Here is a 16,766-nt window from a genome sequence, read left to right on the forward strand (position 1 = left end):
TTATAACAATAAGAGCATTGTCTTTGGCTTTATAGAGCCAACAGCTAAATTGTCAATTATGAGCAATTTCAAAGTTATAAACGCGCCCCGTTTTCGATAAAAAGCATTAAAAATAGTTTGAGCGAAACGAAGGAATGTAGAAAAACAAATATATATGTCTCTATATACATACATATATATATCTATAAAGACAAATTTGGTGCCAATCAGCAAGCACACAAAGGCCTTTGAGCCATAAACAATTAAGCGAAACACACGCCCACACACACACGCACACGCACACATAAAAATGATAATTTGAAGATGATTGAAACAGACGCAGATCGCAGATGACGAAAGAGTTAAGGCTAGACATATTCGTTTGTTTGTAGTATATAGATCATATATGATTCTAATGCAATTCTAATTATTGTTCTCCTCTTCTTCTTCTTCCAGGCGCCACTTGCGGCGGCAGCTGTTGCAGCAACGCCACAGAGCTGGAACTGCGCCACAAGGCAGCTGGCAAATTCGAGCAGTTGCTGCATCATCATACGAGCAGCCTGCGCGGCATACTGGAGACCACGGCCAGCCAATTTCAAAGTGAGTGCAGCGCACAGATTATATACCATAACATACATACATATATTTATATATGAATCTATGAATCGCATTCGAAATGAGTGCAGCAAATGGCAAATGGAAAGCGACAAGGCGCAAAAACTGGGCAAATGGCAAACGCTTTTATGCAAATCAGTCAGAGGCAGTCGAAGTCGAGTCGCTTACTCAGACTCAGACACACACACACACACACACACACACACATTTTCGTGAGCAATAAATTATTTATAATATGCAAATGCTAAAGCGTGGGCAGCTCCAAAATAAAAATGATGATGATAACTTTTGAGTTTAACAAAAATTAAACTTGAAATACGAAATTGATTTGTAATTTGCATTTTGTATGCAGATCAAAGCGACTCACGGCTACATATACCTGTCCGCACATACACATACACATGCATATCATTATGTATGTATGTATGTGGTAAAAGCATATCCATAACAAAGTCTTTGGCTGTTCCATATCCGCTGCGCGCTGTTTGGAATGCAACAAAGTGTCTGCATCTAATTAAAAAGGCATTAAATATTGATGTTGTTTGTGTGGCTGTCGCTTGTTGTTGTTGCCGTTGTTGTTGTGGTTGTTGTCGCTCTTTGGGGTTTTTGGACAATTTGCAAACTTTGTTTGGGTCACGTTTTAGGACAACAACAGCAGCAGCAGGAGGAGCAGCAGGAGCAGGAGGAGAACTTTTCAATGCTTGCAAATTGTTGTTGTACATGTTGTAAATCTCGCTTTAAAGGCGTGCCCTCCTCAATATACATATACATTTATATACACTATATACATATATTTATATATATATATACATTTATATATTTATTTTGCAGTTCTTGGGCGCGCATTTGAAATTGAAAAGTTTTATTTGCTGTGGCTGCACCCGACTTTTGCTTTGCAAATATATATAAATATATATGTATATACATGTATATGCATACACATATATTTATATACGTATATATGTATTTATATGTGTATGTTATATCATTTCATGTTTGCATTTCATGCTTAACGCAATTCATTTAAATAAATTATTTTTGGCTCTCCATAAAAAAACGGGCGTATTCGTTTGCTGCAATATTTGTCTTCAAATTTGAATTGAAGCAGATTATGATGGCATTTGCTGTGACTTGGGGCATTGTAGATTCTGCAGACTTGTATAAAATTCCTTACAGCTGATTGGGTAAATCTTCAATATGAATATTGCTTTCCCTTTACAGCTATCAGAAGAGTGAGCTACAGCGATCTATGCTGAACGAATTATCGCTCTAGAGAACAATAAATTGTATTTAAAATTTCAAAAAGATACCTTTTCTTGAAAATGATCTATCTCCATATCTACCTGCTCTAATATAGTACGGCATATAATTGCAGAAGTAAGCAAAAGTATTTTACATGTTTCGAATGTTGTTTCAAAGAGGAGGAGTTCACTCATGAATGTCTGAAAATTTAGGCAAAAATCTCATGAGCTACTCTATAGATATTATATATATAGTTTTATTATTATATTAAATCCATTATTATATATTCTCCTTCACGAAGTCTTGCAGCTGAATGAGCATTTGATATTTCTATATATTTAATAAATATAAATTATTTATTTTATTATATAAATTATTATTTTATATTATATAAAATTATCATTTCTAAGGCAAATGCAATTAATGAGTATATTGCACTCGGTTGAGCTCAACTGCAAAGTTCTTGCTTGCTTTTGTCTGTTTGATTTAAGTGGCTTTCATTAGGGCATAATGCATGCCCTGCCTTATATTATATGCACACAAACTCATGTATGTATATATATGTATATATATATAATATATGCCCAGCCACATGCCCTTAAAGCTCTGCTGCTGCTGCTGCTGCTGCTGCTGCTCTTCGGTTCATTTTGTAGATATTTAAAATGCGCAATGCATTGGCTGCCCTCGCCTGATGTCACATTAGAGCGCTGCGAGTCTCCCACGTTCGATGCAAATAAATTAATATGCAATCAGCGTGTTCATTTAGCATTGCAATCAAATTACATTTCAAATTACAATTTATTTAATACTTTTTTTTTTTTAATGTGCTATAAATGTGAATGTGTGAATAAAAGCGAACGTGTGTAGGTTTTTATTTAATTTTTTAATTTTTATTATATTATTAATTGAAAAGCCGACTGCAAATTATGCTTCATTTCGAATGCCTGCTCTCGGAAATGCTATATGATTTATGCTTGTCAAACAATTAGTTTGAGCCTTTGAGCCTTGTTCTGCTTGTTTCAGCTTGCGGCTATTTACCAAGTCGTAAAAGTTGTTGTTGCTGTTGCTGCTGCTGCTTCTCCTGCTGCTGCTTCTCCTGCTGCTCCTTGTGCTTTTATGTCTTCACACACTGCTCATAAAAATTGATTTACCTCGTGCCAGCTGGTGCGAGCGTGCGTATGCGTAATATTTGAGCGCCCAACAACACTCGGCGAATGGGCGCAACTATAAAGTTTTATGCACATTCCCATGCAAGTTTTGTTTTCTTGTTGTGTTCATTTGGTTTATTGTCGCCTTGCAGTGCTTACGCATTTAATATATATTTTATTGCTGGCGACTTGAGCAGCAACAGCAGCAACAATTGCAGCAGCCGCAGCAGCAGCAACAACAACGATTGCAGCTTGCAGCTTTTCCTGTCGTTTTTCCTGTTACTTTTTCCTCTCGCCCTGTATCACTTCAGTTGCGTCTTTCCGTTTCCTCTCGGATTGCTGTTTGCATTTTGTTTTGTCTCGTTGCTTACACATTGTTGCTGTTGCTGTTGTTGTTGTTGTTGCTCGTGCTCATGCTCGTTCTGCTCTGTGCGTATGCATGTTTCGCATTATTTTTAAGCAAGTATTTGCGTGTGTAAACACGTTTCGCAGCTTACGAATTATGCCACGCCCCGTCTCCCTCCGCACCACACTTTTCTCGAGCCAACGCCCCATTGTGCAAAGTCTGCGGGCGCAATATGTCTCCATTGCATTTCGCACGTCGCACTTTTCCCATCTTCCCGGCTTAGTCTTGCCAGCCTCCTGCTCTCGCCGTCTCCTGCTGTATCTTGAGTCCCTCTCTCTCTGGTCTTTTGCTGCCTCCATCTGCCTCTGATCCACTTTCAGCTCCATTGCTATCTCTCGCCTTCTCCTCTCTCTCTCCTTCCACACCTCCTGCCACTCCAGCCCCATCTCCCAGCCCATCTCTCTTCGTGCGCCTGCATAAAAGTTCCAAATGCTGACTTACTGATCAGCTCGCTTGGCTGCCAGCCTGACTGCCACAGACAAAAACTTTTGGCACTTTGTGCTAGCTAAAAAAAAAAAAAAAAAATAAAACAAAAAATCGTTTTTTCTCTTTATAAATTCTCGTATTTTTACAATGCAACAACAACAACTACAACAACAACAGCAGCAGCTATAGCTGTGCGTGCACTTTCATAAGTCGCAACTTTCGTGGCACATTCCACTTGGCACTCGCCTCACTCCCCACTCCCCGCCCCTGCCCTTACCCACCCTCTGACTCACTGGAGCTGTTTGGCTGCCACAGCAAAATGGTTTTTTGGCCGTCAACGTTTGTTAACTGCTTTTGTTAGCTCAGCCGCAAACTGAAGCTGTTAGCCAAAGCCCAAGCTTGACTCCAAATGTGTTATCATTATCTTTGACTATGCAACTGCAACTGTGGCAGCAACTGCAGCTAAACACTTAAGCCCGACCAAATCTGACTCATGATATTGAATAAAAAAAGTGTCGCCTGTCCAACTCGTTTGCCCAAACGGGAAAGAAAAAACTCTGCTTGATTCGTATATAAATTGCGCTTCAAGTGCCGACCTTGAGAGTGCAGCTAAATTTACTGAATGAATCTCGCTTGGCTTTTGGCTTTAAAAATGAAAACCAGCTTGGATTCAATTATTTATTTATTTATATATTTATTTGTTAGTGAAACAAAGCAACATATTAATGGAGTCATTTGTGGTTAGTCACAGATATATATTTATTTATTTTTTTTTTGTATATTCTATACGTATATATATATATATTTGTATATCTATATGTATATTCGATTAAATAAAACAAATGCGCAACAGGTTTCATTAATTACCAAAGCCAGCTGCGGCGCCATTTTGTCTGCCCTGCCTACAGTCTGTCTGTCTGTCCCTCTGTCTGTCTGTCGACCTCTCGCTGTCTCTCAAATAATATTAATAATCATTATAATTAGTTGTTAACCAATGCAGAACGCTTCAAGCGCTCACTTTTAATTGGCGGCACAAGCGAAAGAGCTAAGAACAGGTAAGAGTCTGGCCAAAGCCGAATGCCAAATACACTAGAGACAAATGCTTATGGGGTAAGCAGTAAAGGATGTAGGATAATCATACCACATAAGGTAAGAGTCTAGCAAAAGTCGAATACCAAATACGCTAGGAGAAGCTAAAGGATGAGGAATGAAGTGGAATAATAATAAAAGGATAATCATACTATATAAAGTAAAGGTCTAGGATAATCATACCATATAAGGTTAAGGTCTAGACAAAGGAGGAGCTAAGGGCTATCAGATAATCATATCAAATCATTTCATATCATTTAAATTTGGTATCACTCAACAAATCCCACGCCATATGCAAGAGAACTTGTTCTGAGAAAGAGAGTAAAGAAAGTTTCCCCAGCGAAAGCTAAGCCAAATAGAGAGAGAGAGAGACAGAGCTGCACAGTCTCTTCCACTGCTGATGCCGAAAGATCTAAGGGCAGCTCTGCCTCTCGCCTGCGCGCACAATTCACGACAAAATTATGAAAAGCAAAAAAGCAAAAAGCGCTTAGAAGTCTGTCGGCCGCGGACTTGAGAGACAGCCAGCTGGAACAGCTACAGCAGACAATTAATGCGTATGCTCTGAAGCACCTCAATATGACAGAAATACAAACCTATATATATACAGTTATATAGTATATGCTGCATCTATGTAAAGCCAAGTCGCGAGCCAAGCGTCAAGGAGACGTTGCTCGGCAAAAGTCATCCAATTATTTTGACATTGTGCAAGACTCGAAGCCAGGCGAACGCAACAGCGCCAACACGTAGCCCACAGCTGTTGAAGTGGCTTGAGTCAAGTTGCTGTTGCTCGCTGCTGGAATGGGGCGTGGCAACGGCAACGGCATCGGCATCGGCACGCCTGCCCCACAGATAGCTAGTTACAAGCGAAGCACTTAAGCGCACAGTGTCTCGCACATCGATGCGCATGGGTCGGAATGAAATAGCGAACAGCAGATGCCAGCAATTATCATAGAGCAGATAGCAGCATCGGGTATCGCAAGGTTTTGCTATAATTATGTCTGCTCCACCTTAGAGTCGGCCAATCGAAGACAAAGTAAAAGTAAAAGATAGAAAACACCTGGACTTGCGGCCATTCCCAGGGCCCACTGTGCCCAGGTTCTGACACTGGAGACTGCGCTGCGATAGTAGCTAGAAGCAGATGGAAAGAGAGGGAGAGAGAGAGGGGCAGAGAGCGAGCAAAATACATGCATATAAAATGCAAATAAAAAAGCAGATACTAAAATTGTAATCTCCGCAGAGGAACGCAGTGAGCGCTGGCAAACGGGCGGCGAATATAAAATATACAACAGCAAAAAAAAAAAAGAAGCTAAAAACTACAACAAAAATAAAAAAAGAAGGAAACCTTTTGGCCTATCCCTGCACACACACACACACACACACAGGCACACATGCATATGCCTGTCTGTCTGTGTATTTGCCCTGGCGTGGGAAACAACAAAGAATTGTGAAACGCGGTCGCCTCTGCCGACAGTTGGCGTTCTTTTTGGGGCCGGGCCCCGAGGTATGGAACCGGTCCGGCCGGGAGTCGGACCTGAACCTGGGCACTGCTTGTCTGCTCGCCTGCCCACCATGCTCACCCGTGCTTAATCCCGCTCGGCTGGCTAATGAAGCAATGAAGCCTAGCGCTGATATTTGTTCTATGCATGCGAGCAGCACTTGAATGGACCACCGGCTGACTGACTCACTCAATCTGGCTATCTCTCTACCTCCCTCTCCCTCTCTCTCGCTCTCTCTGAAATAACATTGGCCACACTTGGCTGGAGCTCTGGCTAATTCAATCAGCGTGTCCGCTTTAGACATTCGAGTTGTCAAAGCTTGATGTGTGACTGTGAAAAACCTTAGACTAATGAAATTTTCATGTTACATTGGCCAAAAGCATTTGCCAAGGCCCACACAATAATCAGGTGCCCTATTAATGCTACCCAAAAAGCAGAGAGAGAGAGAGAGAGAGAGAGCGTGGCAGTGAGGGGGGAGCGAGAGGCAGAGCTGTGTGAGCGGAAGAGACCCAAATTGCAATTAGTTTTGCACAGCATATGAAACAACAAACTCTGTGTGTGTGTGTGTGTGTGTGTGTGTGTAAACTGTGTTGTAGTTTTGAATATGCCCTCAGGCAGAGATATATCATTATAAACACTCACATACATATACATATATACAATATACTATATATACATACATATGTATATATATATATGTATGCACATCAGCCTGTGGCTGACTCTGTTGCGTGTGGGCTGTGTATATATGTATGTCTACATGTGTGTGTGTGTGTGTCTACGAAAACCTCAACTTAATTGCTCGCATTAGGCCAACAAAGCAGCTGCAATAATATTAAGTATACGCAGCGTTAACTCAGTCAAAGTCTCGTCGTCTGAGTCGGAGCAAATTTCTTGCCAACTTGTTGCTAAGCATTTTATAACAATCTTAATAGAAGCACATTTACATTTCAATTAGCATTTTCATCTCTCGACTCATTTTTCTGCGAAAGAGCAGACGACTTGCAACTGGACTCAGATGCGATAAAATAGTTGCGGATCTGCTGCTTCTTCACTTGAAACTTAAGCGTTAATCAATTAATGATATTTTTGTATCTACAAAGTTTAGTTATTGTCATAACTTAGCTGCAGATAGTGCAGTAATTAGCGTGTCTGAAGTATAAAGCTTAAGAACTCGTTTCTACGTGAGTGTTTCATATTAATTCATTTATGCACAATTATCATTGAGTCATAAATTGTGAAAATATTAAATGTGAATTTTAGAGTATATTGCTTTTGCTAACGTGGATGTAACAGAGGGACGGAGACATAGAACAGCAGTTGAGGGGCTCTAATTAATATTCCATTAGCCTGTTCCAAATAAGAACTCTACACTTAAAATTCCCATATACATAAGATATATATAGAGCCAATGGTATGTTACCTTAACTTTAATTCTGTTAACCAGGCTCATGTCATGCAAACAGGGCATCTGCAAGTCGTGCACTGCCAACCAGAGCACTTTTACTTTGCCACTTCTTTGGGCTATCCACAGCAGCTGCAAACAACTTACGAATTGACTAATGCCTAGCAACTGCACAACAAATAGTAGCATGTTAGCATATCATATGAAACATTTATATACATATATACATATATATCTACTCTCTGATATATATCTGGCTCTGGCGAACAATTTCGCCGCTCAATTAGCAATTAATGTGCGAATATCTGCGGCCATCAACGCATTGGCTAGCCGCTGTGTGTTAATTATTAAATGCAGACAGAGAGACAGAGGCAGAGAGAGAGAGAGAAAGAGAGACAGAAAGAGAAGAAGGTTCAGTGGGCATCCGCCCATTCCAAAGGCGTCATTTGGCCACATTTCGAAGTGGATTAGCGGAAAGGATAATGGTTGAAGGGCTGCGCCATTTCCTACTGTTAAGTGCATTCTCTCTGTGCTGTCTGTTGGCATACGAATTGCAGGCACTGTTCATAATTAATTGATCAATAACAATGTTATTGTTCTATGGCAATTGATTAGCTCGCTCACACTCCGCCGTCGCATATCCTGCGCAATTATCGGCGGCAATTGACAAATGATTAGCTGGCCAAATACGCATCTTGTTCCTGTTGTTTCTGTTGTTGTTGTTGCTGTTGTTGTGGCAGCTGTTGGCAATGTTTATTTGCAGCGTAGCCAACAAACTGGCAAGAAAGCTAATTAAAAAGGGGTAAGCTCTGACGCATCAAAGGCCATTAGCCGATAAAGAGCCAGCGAGACGGCAGTACGGAGGCAGAGCAAGACAGTCAGCCGAAGCCAAGCCCAAAAATGAGCCCAAGGCTGAGAACGGAAATGCTTTGCACAGCAACAATAGCGGGAGCAAGAGGAAGAGCAAGAGCAACTCGCGTGTTGCGATGAGTATTTAAAAAAAAAAATGAACTGAGTGAGTGCTTAGGCTGAGCATGCTCGACAGGGAGCTGCCCTGGCAAGAGAAGCTGTTGAGAGGCGCGGCTAATGATATATTCAGAGCTATCAGAGATGGCCAGAATTTGGGTAGAGTGAAAAAGTTCTTAGGGTTTAATATAATAAACAACAAAATAATATTTCTTTAATGTATATACATCAAAGCTAAAAGGAGAAACGAGCGAACTGATAATAAAACGGAACGAGAACTACAGAGAAAAAGAGAAAGAAATATATGTACATCTGAAATATATATATTATATAAAAGTATATGTATATATCTATGGAGCTCAAATAGTAAACTAGACTAAACAATTCATGCAGACAGACATTGGGAAGGACGAACAGATGAGCATGGCTAGAGCTAATCACCTATAGCTGCTGATCAGACATACATATAGTATACATACTCCATACTCTAGCCGCGCCCACTTCAGCCTCACATTAAAGATACCCTCTTCGAGCACTCTCAGTATATACAGGGTATCATTAAAAAAAAAAAACGCACACTACCCAGGCTGAAATGTTTTTCGCCTTTGTGGTTTCTTGTTGTCATTGTTGTTGCTGTTGTTGCTGTTGTTGTTGTTGTTGCTGTTGTTTGGCCAATTAACAAAAAGATTGACACTTTTATTTAAAAACCAAGTCATTGGCCATAGAAAACAACAGATTGCAATTTAGAATTTGCCACGCTCTGCGAGCAGCTGGCCGAAGCGAGGCTAAGCCTCGACAGATGAAATGAAGCACAGACAGAGGTCACATTCTATAAGAGCTTAAATGTATATATATATAGAGCTTGGATTTGTAATAGCGTGCCACCAGCTCGTGTTGCAAGTGTGTTTCTCTGTATGTGTGTGTGTGTCTCTGTGTCAGGTGTATCGCTTGCCAATCAATAATCTAATGCCTCACAATATCCACTCAGACAGCTCGCGCTGACACTTTGACAGATTATTTTGAGCAATGCTGTGATTAGCATACGAGCCGAGGTAGCTGATTTGATTGTTGATTGGCTCAACGATTCGATACGATTGATTGATCGGAAAATTGGGCATGAAGACTGACGATAAATGAAACAAAATAAGTTCAAATTAAGCATTTGTCAAGCTGGCTAAAAAGTAGACAGATTATTTTTTGTTGTGAAGTCGAGTATTTGCAATGAGCGGCTCATTAGTCAAGCGAATGAATCTGCCAGAGATTTACCAGTTAAGAAGATTTCCATAGAGCACAGAAGCAACTCTTTTATTGATTTGATTTGGCAAATAATGTACAAATAATAGAAAATCTGTTAGCTCACTCTCTCCCTCTCACTCTTCCACTCTTCACCTGCACATAAATTTGATTTAATTAACTAAAAGCATCAAGAAACAATAGCAGCAGCTTTTGCCTTAACGACCAACAGCAGCCGAATGGCAACAAATCCCAGGCAGCCCATTAAGCCAGCATTGCCAAATCCCAGCAGAGAGAGAGAGATGCAAAGAGAGAGAGAAGGACTTATAGCTAGGCGGCACTCCAATAACAGAGTGATTAAATTTTACTACCATGTTGAACAAACAAATAATAAGAACACTTCACCCCCCAAACCTCCAATCCCCCTCTGTGCTTTTGCAGGTCACGTCGTGGAGCTGGCCGAGCAGTCGGAGAACAAGACACTGAATGTTTTCTCGCAGGTTTACAGGCGCATGGAGCCGCTGTCCCGGATGCTCATACAGCAGCTCTACACGGAAATCATCAAGTATGTTGTGTCTGTCTGTGTGTGTGTGGTGCCTGAACTATTTACTCAACTTTCGCCTTTCTACCCCACCCCCCGCCCTCTCCCTCTACAGCCACTTGAAGTACACGTCGAACTACAGCAGCAACAATGGCCAGGGCAATAGCATTTTGAATAGCCAGAGCAGCCTGGAGAGCGCACTGCACAAGTTCTTTGAGAATCTGTTCCCGGTGGCCTACCACCAGGCGGTGCATCTGACCAAGGACAATTATGGCGAACTGCACGATGACTACACCAACTGCCTGAAGCACAACTATGATGATTTGCAGCCGTTCGGCCAGATACCCAAGGAAATTCAGACCAATCTGGTGCACAGCGTTCACATGTCGAACGTCTTTATGAGCGCCCTGCTCCAGAGCGCCAAGGTGCTCAGCGAAACGGACGCCCTGTACGGCAAGCAGCTGACGGAGACCTGCAAGCTGCATCTGCTCAAGATGCACTACTGCCCCAACTGCAACGGGCACACGGAGCACAAGAGGCCAAAGGTCTGCTACAGCTACTGCATGAACGTGATGCGGTAAGTGTGTGTGTGTGTGTGTGGGAGGAGCAGAGCTCTCAATCCTCGCCAGTTGCTCATGGCCCGTATGTTTGCTTTGCAGCGGCTGCTCGGCTCAGTACTCGGGCCTGCTGGACGGCCCCTGGGCCAGTGTGGTGGAGGGCCTCGACAATCTGGTGGCTGGCCACATACGCTCCGAGAGCGGCATCATGAACACCATCAAGCAGCTGGACACCAAACTCTCGGAGGCCATAATGAGAGCCATGGAAAATGGACCCGAGCTGGAGAAGAAGGTGAGTGGGTTGAGCTGGGCTAATGCTGTATAGGTGAGATGTTTGCTAGAGAATAGGCTGTGAAGGACTTGTAATGGGAATGAAGTTTCTTTGTTTGATGAAACTATATTCAGATATATCAAATGGAGAGTGTAGTGATTATAATTGATTATAATGATGATGGATTAGAGTTAGGATAAGACTAAGACGAGACCATTCTCGAGACGTACAAGTGTTTTATTTTTTGCATGTTAAGATTAAGTTGCCTAAGAGGTAGCAGAGCAATAATCTTTAAATATTTCATCAATAAAAGTAAAAAGTAAATAAAATAAAAATGTAAAGCCGAATAAATTCTTATTAGTTCTCAAAGGAGTTCCCAGTAATCTGTCATATCAAATGTAGCTTCACTTCGAGTCTGAAATTAATAGAGTTTATAGTACTTCAGTCCACACTAAAATCTGACATTCGCCCTTCACTTCACATCTGATCCAGGATATATTGTATTATCTCACATACATAACTGTCTCTCACAATACATGAACTCTGAATGGCATTCAGAAATCAACTTGAATGCACTGCAGCTGCAAAATTATCCCATGTCAAGTTTCAATTAAGTTCATACCCATTCGTACACATAAATACATACAGGCGCAGGCGAGTATTATATTTAAACTATAATTACAATATTGAACATGTGAAGTGCTCGCATTACGAAAAGTATTTCCTCTTTGATATGACAAGAGCGTGCGTGCGTGCTGTGCTGCAGCACAAGGACGTTAATTGCGGCTTAATTTATGAACATTTTAAATGAATTTCATGAGCGGCCTTCGGGCGGATGCCCGAATACCGAATGCCGAATGCCGCCAATGCAGCGTGCAACCAGTTTCTGGAGTGTAGCGAGTTCGAAACGGATTTTAACTGTTCAATTAGATGACATTTATTCAGCGAGTCGGCAGCGTGCTGCAAGTTGCAATTGACATGCAACGGCACGAGTGGCAGCTGAGCATGGGGCCAGACGATTAGCGTGGGGCACAGGAAATGCAGCTGAGCATGCGAACCAAACTAAACCCATTCGCCACTCACTCACTCCACTCTCTCCCCCCCTCTCTCTTTGCAGGTGAAGAAAACTTGTGGCACGCCCAATTTGCTGCCCTCGCTGACCGCCGCCGAGACGCAGCCGCTGCAGCAGCATGTGAGCATCAAGTGGGCCATGTCGCCAGAGGCTAGCATTCTGCACTTCCTGTCAACCATACAGAAGTCCAAGGACTTTTTCACCAACATCGTCTACAAGTAAGTCAAATACAACAATAACAACAAACACTTTTCGAATGCCACACACACATAGGCGGGAAATGATATAAATATATTTGGAGTTTAATGTGTGCGGATCTCTGTACGCTGTATCTGGGTTTCCATACGGTAAAATCTGCTCAACGACCGCTTCAAAGGGCTGGCAACGAGTCCGGAGCCGAGTCCGAGTCCGATTCACTTGCCACCGGTGAACTTATTGTTAGCGTCGCGCAGCACCTTGAGGACATCCTTAAGCAGGCACACGTAGAGCGGCGTGAAAATCGCAATAAAGAATATAATATTGGCCAAAATACAATTCTTCACAAGAGGACGACAGGCGGTCTATGATAAAGAGAGAGATAGAGGGAAAGAGAGGGCAATGTGAGGTACTTGGACTTGCACTTACTCCACGTGGTGCAACGGCCAAAGGACGAACCAAGCAAAAGTTATGCGCAACCTTGTGCACATACGTAACAAGTTCCTTGAACATTTTCAGGCTCTGGGCTTTTAAGATATTTGATGTAAATGGGGTTTATTGAGACTAAGTGGAAATTCAAAATTTTTGCGGTTTAAATAAATGCTGCTTTAAGTTTGACGTGCCGAATGTGATTGGGCGCAGCTGGCTCAGTGGGGCAGTTCTCTCGAGATGTGAAGTGAGCAAAGCTAACTGAGTTTTCGTTTCAGCTTCTGTGACGAGGACTACACACAGAGCAACGATCATCTCTGCTGGACCGGAGATCGGATTGGCGACTACACACAGCTGTTGATAATGCCCGGCGAGGACAGGCAGCGCTACAATCCCGAGGTGCCCTGGGAGAACCAGTCGCAGCTGACCAAGCTGAACGAGCTGGTGGACAAACTGCAGAAGATACGCAAGACCATTGGCGTGACGGTGAGTGCAGAGTCGAGTCGATAGAGCAGAGAGATCAGCGTATATGCATATTAATTATGATCGTTCTCTTAGGCGCCTGTGAGCAACAATCACGACATTCAGAGCGACATGGGTCACGAGGGCTCCGGCGGTGGTGGCGGTGGCGGCGTTGGTAGCGTCGGCGGTCACATCAGCGACGACGAGGAGGAGTACAGCAGCATGCACGGCTCGGGCGATGGCTCCGGTGATGGTAGGTTTATTGGATAGCCCCGATGATTCTCATTGAAAGTACTCAACATCCATTGCCCTTTCAGGTCCCATCTCGCACACCGACGACCCACTGGGCAGCACGCCCAACACCTTCGATGGCGAGTCGCGCGACAACTCAAAGGGCGCGTCGAGCGCGCTGACGGCCACTGCGACAAGCCTGCTCCTCACACTAGTCACACTCTATAGTAGTTGTAGTTAAAGCAGCACCCAAATCCCAAAAAGAAAGAAAAAAGGAAACAATGAAAGATATATATAAATAAAAGATATATATATATATAAATATATAAATATAACACAAAGGCAACGGCAGCAGTAGCAGCAGCAGCGCAATTAAAAATCTAATTATTATTATTTTCATTTTGATTATTATTATCTTTATTATTATTATTTGTGTAATGCCTAAGTTGTTACAATTAATTTATTAGTCTCTAAGCTAATTCGATTCTGCAAATTCAAAATCCAATTCGAGTTGCGTTACGTTACTCTGTTTGGCGTTGCCACCCCCTTTTATTATTTTTAGTTTCTTTGTGTTTCCTCTTCTAGCTTTTCCCAACGCCTGAGCACTTAGCACCTCAACGCTGAATCCAATTAGACTTTTGTGCCATATAAATAAATGTGTTGCGAGGCTTGCACAAACGAAACACAAATATATTAAACCAGAAACAAAATAGGCTCAACTTTGCAACAAACATGTTCTTGACAACTCATATGAATATATATAAATATAAATATATATATAAATACATACACAAATAGCCGTACATTACGTAAATTATAAAAGCTCAATGTTCAAAGCGAATTGTTCCTTTTTTGGTGTAATTAAATAGAAACAAAAACAAATGAATAATGCAGAGTAGTTGCTGTTTAAAGAGAGCTGAGCTAGAGAGAGAGAGCGCAAGCAATACGTAAAAAAAGAAAAACAAGAATTTAAATATTTGAATGTGTTAAATAAGCAAACAAAATATTGAAACCCGAATAATTGTTATTCAACATTTTTGTGAGAGCTCAAAGATTATGAACAAGAAACAAGAAAAATGCATAAAAATGGAATTTAGTTGAGTAAAACGCACATTTTTGGGAAAATAACTAGAAGACTTACAGCTTTATACGCATGAAACGATGAAAATCTATGAAATATGGTATATGAACTATATATATCTATAGATATATATGTATACATAAATATCTTATACGTAGAATTATTTAAATTAATTATATTAATAATTGAACAATTTGAAATGAAATGTCATCAAATGCACACACATTAAATACAAGCTAAATACATAAATTATGCAAATATTGATCTGATGATGATGATGTGAACTGAGCAATTGCAATTGAGAATCAGCTTTTGATCAGCTTCGAGAAAAGCAAAAGAAAATATTTAAAATTCACAATTTAATATTTTTTTGTGTTGCAAAAAAAAATTATACATAAATATTGCAAGGCAAAGAAAATATAAAAAATAAATACATAAACAGTTAAGCAAAAATAATAAAATATATATATAAATAAATATATATATATATACAAACATATGCATATGTAGTATATTAGCGTGTAAAGTGTAAAAAGAAAATGATTTATGAGAACATGAAATTTAGTTAGTAGCCAATTAACAAAAGGATAATAAACAATACAACAAATTGATCTACTTACTATAAACAAAAAATCATACATATATATATATAAACGACTATATATATGCATACTAATTACTAAAGACCATCTAGAATGAACAACTGCGTTCGGTTGGATGTGTGTCTGTGTATGTTATAACTATGTATAATTATTATTTTTATTATTTAACTATTGCATGTGATTAATAATATTTAAGTTAAACGTAAACAAAACATATTATACTGTAACTTATGTATACCGCAACAACACACACTCACACAATGTGCGAAAAAAAGAAACAAAAATATTTAAGCAAATCATCTTTGTAAATCGATTCGAAGATAAAAACAATTGCAAAATGTGCACAAAAAAATTAAATGTACCACTTTTTAGACGCCTAAAAACCAATAAATAATTATGTAACAAAAAAGAGTCCACATGTTTATTGAGCACGTGCTTAAAGTAATTATGCATCTGCATATATTAATGAACACAGTTTGTAATATTCAATAGAGCAAGCAATAAACGAAAACATTTCAAATTCAAATTGAACGCGCCAGAACTTTTTCAGCGTTGCCACCATTGATTGCCGGATAAGCAATAAACGCTGCCAACTTGCTATGCGATAGATTCTATCGATAAGTCATTGTAGATTGTCTGGTCAGTGAGATTGCATAGCTTGAAAATGCAGAGCCAATACTAATAAAACAATACACAACTTGATTAAAATGCATAGGTTGAATGCATTTTGAAGTATTTTATTTGCTTAGCAGGAAGAATACATTATAGACTAAAGTATCGAGCGTTACAAAATTAAAAATGTTACAGCCTGGAGATCATGTTCTATTCGCCATGGGTGATCGAGTGTACACAACACACGTAGTACGGCGAGAATATCGCTATGAAGAATATCAGATTTGCAAAAAAACTGTTCCTTACAAGAGGACGACACGCAGTCTAAGGAAATGAAAGAAAGGGAGTTAAATGATATTTAAATTAGACAATTCACTAGACTTACTCCACGCGCAACGGGCACAGGACGAGCCAGAAATAACTTTCGTGCTATGCTATGCATGTACGCAATAAGCTCATTGAACATTTTCAGGCTGTGGGTTCTAAGACCTAAGGATTTATTACAAATTCGAATTTTGTTGGCTTGAATTATTGTTAAAAGTTTGAGTGGCCAAATGGAATTACATTGAGATATCTCAATTAGTATTTATTTTTGTTCAAATGCGAAGTTAACTGAGTTTTCATAATGTATTTTGTGTGCTGAGGTCTGGCAGCCCTGATGGCAGTCAAGCAGCTGGCACTAGTTCACAATGGAAACCTATCGATAGT

The 16,766-nt window shown here is 40.5% G+C and overlaps 2 protein-coding genes across 3 annotated transcripts in view; one reads left to right on the plus strand and one right to left on the minus strand.

Annotated features, from left to right (window-relative positions):
- dally (division abnormally delayed protein) overlaps window positions 1-15,730 on the plus strand; it is a 71,860-nt gene extending 56,130 nt beyond the window's left edge. The window contains exons 2-9 of the mRNA XM_018099545.3: window positions 436-579; window positions 10,447-10,570; window positions 10,662-11,123; window positions 11,206-11,395; window positions 12,492-12,664; window positions 13,349-13,556; window positions 13,629-13,785; window positions 13,850-15,730. Of these exons, the coding sequence (XP_017955034.1) occupies window positions 436-579; window positions 10,447-10,570; window positions 10,662-11,123; window positions 11,206-11,395; window positions 12,492-12,664; window positions 13,349-13,556; window positions 13,629-13,785; window positions 13,850-14,004 (1,613 nt within the window). The 3' untranslated portion in view covers window positions 14,005-15,730. The remainder of the gene's footprint in view (window positions 1-435; window positions 580-10,446; window positions 10,571-10,661; window positions 11,124-11,205; window positions 11,396-12,491; window positions 12,665-13,348; window positions 13,557-13,628; window positions 13,786-13,849) is intronic.
- On the minus strand, window positions 12,717-16,671 carry LOC108650455 (uncharacterized). Of its 2 annotated transcripts, none has more exons than XM_089260373.1 (2): window positions 16,444-16,671; window positions 12,717-13,006 (listed from the first exon to the last, which is right to left on the minus strand). In XM_089260373.1, the coding sequence occupies exons 1-2, from the start codon at window positions 16,522-16,524 to the stop codon at window positions 12,860-12,862; spliced, it is 228 nt and encodes a 75-aa protein (XP_089116499.1). In that variant the 5' UTR covers window positions 16,525-16,671; the 3' UTR covers window positions 12,717-12,859. The 2 variants fall into 2 exon arrangements, with proteins under 2 accessions (XP_089116499.1, XP_017955089.1); XM_018099600.3 differs by lacking the exon at window positions 16,444-16,671 and adding an exon at window positions 13,071-13,289.
- Window positions 16,672-16,766: the final 95 nt, after the last annotated feature.

The sequence above is a fragment of the Drosophila navojoa genome, chromosome 4 (genome assembly GCF_054131105.1).
Source record: "Drosophila navojoa isolate 15081-1374.11 chromosome 4, UAZ_NAV_1.0, whole genome shotgun sequence".
NCBI lineage: Eukaryota > Metazoa > Arthropoda > Insecta > Diptera > Drosophilidae > Drosophila > Drosophila navojoa.

Bases quoted from the DNA above. Each gene is read 5' to 3' on its own strand.
- LOC108650455 (XM_018099600.3), bottom strand. From the start codon at position 13,154: ATGTTCAAGGAACTTGTTACGTATGTGCACAAGGTTGCGCATAACTTT. The intron at 13,007-13,070 runs GTAAGTGCAAGT...TCTTTATCATAG, and splicing joins TGGCCGTTGCACCACGTGGA to ACCGCCTGTCGTCCTCTTGT.